Raw genomic sequence first — 4,257 nt, 5'->3', positions numbered from 1 at the left:
CCCCCCATGGGAACCAGCATTCTGGTTCAGAATGCCTGCATTCTGGGTAGTCCTTCCAGAGCTTCCCCCTGAGAAAGTGAGCAAATATACTCATGTACTCTCTAGCACCTTCTCTTGTTAGCACGGCTTTCGTGGGTGTGGCAGGCACTGGCCAGTGTCAGGACCCACCAAATATGGCCCATGTCAGAATCCAGAAGGTCTCTAGGGGGATAAAGTGGTCAAGAGGAAAGTGCCCTGAACTCAGGATCACCACACTCCCCTCTGAACAACAAGGAGTGTGGCCCAGAGCCCTGGTCTATGTTCCAAGGTTCCCAAGGTGCTTCTGACCTGCCATGCTGGCTGAGAGAGGACACACACATTCTCCCTGGACAGAGAGCTCCCTGGGACAAAGGTTCTGCAGAAGAAGGGCATGACTTCCCTGTGCCAGTGGCCAGGTGATGTGAAGGCTCTGGATCTGAGCCATGGAGACTGCCCTTCTTGGGTCAGAGTTTGGGCTGCAGACCAGGATCCTGAGTTCTTTTTGATGCTGGAGGTGTGGGGGGATGCCCTGCTGCCTGGGGCTCTGCATGTGGTCTGAGAGCCTCCAGCAAGGGGGTTTCCGGGGGCCAAGGGTCTTCCCTGGCAGTCTGTCCAGCTCCTTCCCCACTCCCACTGGGACTTCTGTCCCAAAGGCCCTCAGTCTCTAACTGACAACTGGCTCCCCTCCCCCAGAACTTCACCGGTCCGGGGGACCCTGACTCCATTCGCTGCGATACCCGGCAGCAGCTGCTCATGCGGGGCTGTGCAGCCGACGACATTATGGACCCAAGGAGCCTTGCCGAGGCCCAGGAAGACCAGGAGGGAGGCCGCAAGCAGTTGTCCCCACAAAAAGTGACGCTTTACCTGCGACCAGGTAGGCATGGCCTTTGCCAGGGCGACCAGGTGCCCCACCTGAAGGTTACTCCGAGCTCTGGTGAGGAGTTGGGCCCTGCTGTGGGGTGTCAGGGCTGATCCAATGGGGCATGTGCCCAGGCTGGACTGCAAGGTAGCCTGGGGAGGCCCAAGGACTGTTGGGAACCTCACGACCAGTCTGAGCTCCACCACAGCCCCTCCAGATTTCCTCCAATGCCACTGTCTGCGGCCAGGTCTCTGGGCTCTCTTTTAGCCCTATGTTCTGTGTATTTTTAAAAAAGGAAAACCAAGTATTTGGAAAACACTGTTCTACCCCTCCTCAGAAGGCTGTGGTACTCTTATCAGAGTAAAGGCTCTGATAATTCCTATAGCCAAGAGATCTGAGTAACTGATTAAACCAACTTTGCCCAAAGAATCCTGTTCAGAACACAGCCTCACCACCCCCCCACTCCAGTCAGAAATGCCCTCAGGGAGAGGGGGGGCGTGGTAGAGCAGTGGACAGAGCTGAAGCCACTGTCCTGGGGCCTCCCAGGTCATAGCAAGGCCAGTGAGAGAACAGACAGCCACTCCTGCACACGTGGGAGAAGGCTGCAGGCAGCTCCCAGGGGAGGGAGCAGCTTCAGAGGAACCAGCTGGTGTCTGACAGGCTAGAGCTTAGGAGCCTGCCCTTGGGAAAGCCCAGGTCAGCAGGCTCAAGAGTTAGCCTTGGGGTGGGCACATGGCCCAAGTGATGACAGTAGCAGGCAGCAGAGAGGTGGGTGAGAGGAGGTGATGGGGTGGGCCCACGGGTGAAGCCCTAGGGGAGCTGTGGGCAGGGCCAGGTGCCCCTGGGGGCAGCAGGGGACAGAGCCCTGCCCTGGTGGAGGAGTCATGCCTGTCCCTTGCTGCCCTGTGAGCTGACAGAAGCCCATCAGACCTCCATCTCTGATCTCAAATTCGTGTCCTGACCCAGCTGACCCATAGAGGGCAGCTCTGATGTATTGTCCCCATGCCCCATTTCACAGTAGGGAAACTAAGGTTGGCAAAGGTGTTGCCCGTGGCCCAAGCTTATGCAGCTTGGTGGTGGTGGTGGAGACATCAGAAAGGATTGTCCTGAAGAGGGGAGGGCAGCTGGCTTGAAACAGGGGCTGACCTTATGCAGGAGGGTGGCAATGGCTGACCACGGTCCCACATGTAGCACCACATGCAGGTGCAAATGCTGCTGGCCTGTGGGAGGACACAGGTGAGCACAGGTGGGCACAGGCGAGCACAGGGAGGTTCTGCAGCACACTAGGGCCACAGGCTCCTGGAACAGGAACATAGGATCTGGGAGGGGGGATGACCTCACATGGAGTTCTGGCCCTGCCCGCCCAGCCCCCTGGCCCTTGACTGAGCCTCGTACTCTGTAAGGGAAAGAACAAGACCCCCTTGGTCAGCCATCAAAAGCCTGTATTTGTAATGTGTGGCTGCAGCACAGCCACATTGGTCATGGGCACACGGTGGCTGCTCTCTCCATAGTCTAAGCAGATGCCACATGGCCACAGAGCCAAGAATACTGTCTGGTCCTCTACAGAAAACGGTTGCTGAGCCTTGGCCCAGAGGCCAAATGGAGCCTCGGAGGGCTGCAAGGCACAGCAGGGCAGAACCAGGACGCCAGTTGTGAGGCCTGGTTATGTGTGTGTGTATGTGTATGTGTGTGTACATACGCGTGCATGTGTGCTGAAATCAGTGTGAGAATGTGTGTGTGTGTGCAGTGCCTGTGTGAATGTATGTGTGTGTGCGTGATGAATTTGCATGTATGAGCATGTGTATGTGATGTGTGTTTTATATATGTCTGGTGTTGGTTGGTATGCATATATGTGTATGGTGTGTGTGTGGTGTTTGGTATGTGTGATGTGTGTATGCATATTTGTATGTGATGTTTGTGGTGTGTGCATGCATCTGTGGGTATGAATAGTTGTATGCTATGTGTAATTGTGTGTGTGGATGGTGTATTTTTGTGTGAATGCATATGTGTGTGTGTATGCTATGTGTACCTGTGTGTGTGTGCATGAATTATATTTGTGTGTATGAGTATGTGTGTGTGCTTATGTGGGTGTGTGTATGCTATGAGTGACTGTGTGTGCATGGGATGTATTTTGTATGAGTACATGTGAATACATGTGTGTGTGTGTGTGTGTGTGTGTGTGTGTGTGTGTGTGTGTGTGCGCACAAATACTTTCTCCCAGGGCACAGCAACAGGTAGGATAGGGCAGCGGCATCTACACTTGACCCGGTCACCCAGCGGAGGCTGAGGACTGGAGGTTGGGGGCAGAGGTGTTGGATCTAGTCACCCACCCTTTCTCATTTGCTCATGTGGCATGTTTGTGGAGAACCAGTTGTGCTAGGCATGATCTTGGGAGCTTGGGACACAGTGATTGCATAACTGCAGGTATGACTAAGATGACATAGAGCAGGAGCTAAAGGGTGAGATTGAGAAAGGGGCATCCTTGGGATAACTGGGGAGGCCTTCCTGGGATGTGACAGGTTTGTGTGGTACTGGGTCCATGTGGCTACTGATAAGAGGCTCTTGAGGACCATGGGCATGGGGCCCCAGTTAGGTGGCAGTCCAGATAAACCACAAGCACACTAGGTACACACATGTCCCAGATGTCACACATGTCTTACTTGGACAGCTAGAAGAAGATAACAGAAACTGTCTTAAACCACAGACACTGATTTCTCCCAGTTCTGGAATCTGAAACGTGAGCTCAGGGCACTGGCAGGGCCGGGTTCTGGGACAACCTTCTTCAGCCACCTTCTTGCTGTGCCCTACATGGCAGACATGAATGAGACAGTTCTCTGAGGTCCCTTTTTCAAGGACATTTATCCCATTCATGAGGCTCCACCCCACAGCCTCATCACCTCCCAAAGACTCCATCTCCTCCAACCATCAGCTTGGGGTGAGGATTTCAACATATTCAGTTCACAACAGATGAACATTGTCATACTGTCATGTGTCACTTAGTGACAGGGATGTGTTCTGAGAAATGTATCATTAGGTGACTGAGTCCTTGTGCAAACATCATAGAGTGCATTCAGACAAACCTGGATGGTGTAACCTGGTACTCCTAGGCTACACACCTGGGCAGCATGTGACTATACTGAACACTGTAGGTAACTGTAGCAAAATGATGACTATTTGTGAATTTGAACATATCTAAACAGAAACGATACAAAAATATGGCATTATTGTTCACAATAGCAAGAACCTGGGACCAACCATGCTGTCCATCAAAAGAGAACTGGATTTTTTAAATGTGGTACATACACACGATGGAATACTACGCAGCCATAAAAAAAGAACAAAATCATGAATTTTGCAGCAACCTGAATGGAACTAGAGTC

At 52.8% G+C, this 4,257-nt stretch overlaps 1 protein-coding gene across 1 annotated transcript in view; it reads left to right on the top strand.

Moving 5' to 3' along the window:
* The window catches only part of ITGB2 (integrin subunit beta 2), a 33,421-nt gene that overhangs the window by 11,337 nt on the left and 17,827 nt on the right, over positions 1–4,257 (top strand). Inside the window, exon 4 of the mRNA XM_008061565.2 lies at positions 712–892. Within this exon, the coding sequence (XP_008059756.1) occupies positions 712–892 (181 nt within the window). The remainder of the gene's footprint in view (positions 1–711; positions 893–4,257) is intronic.

Source organism: Carlito syrichta, unplaced genomic scaffold (assembly GCF_000164805.1).
Source record: "Carlito syrichta isolate Samal-C Ts95f unplaced genomic scaffold, Tarsius_syrichta-2.0.1 Scaffold305319, whole genome shotgun sequence".
In the NCBI taxonomy this organism is placed as follows: domain Eukaryota; kingdom Metazoa; phylum Chordata; class Mammalia; order Primates; family Tarsiidae; genus Carlito; species Carlito syrichta.
The sequence above is the reverse complement of the archived record's forward strand: the minus strand, read 5'-3'. Positions and strand labels throughout refer to the sequence as shown.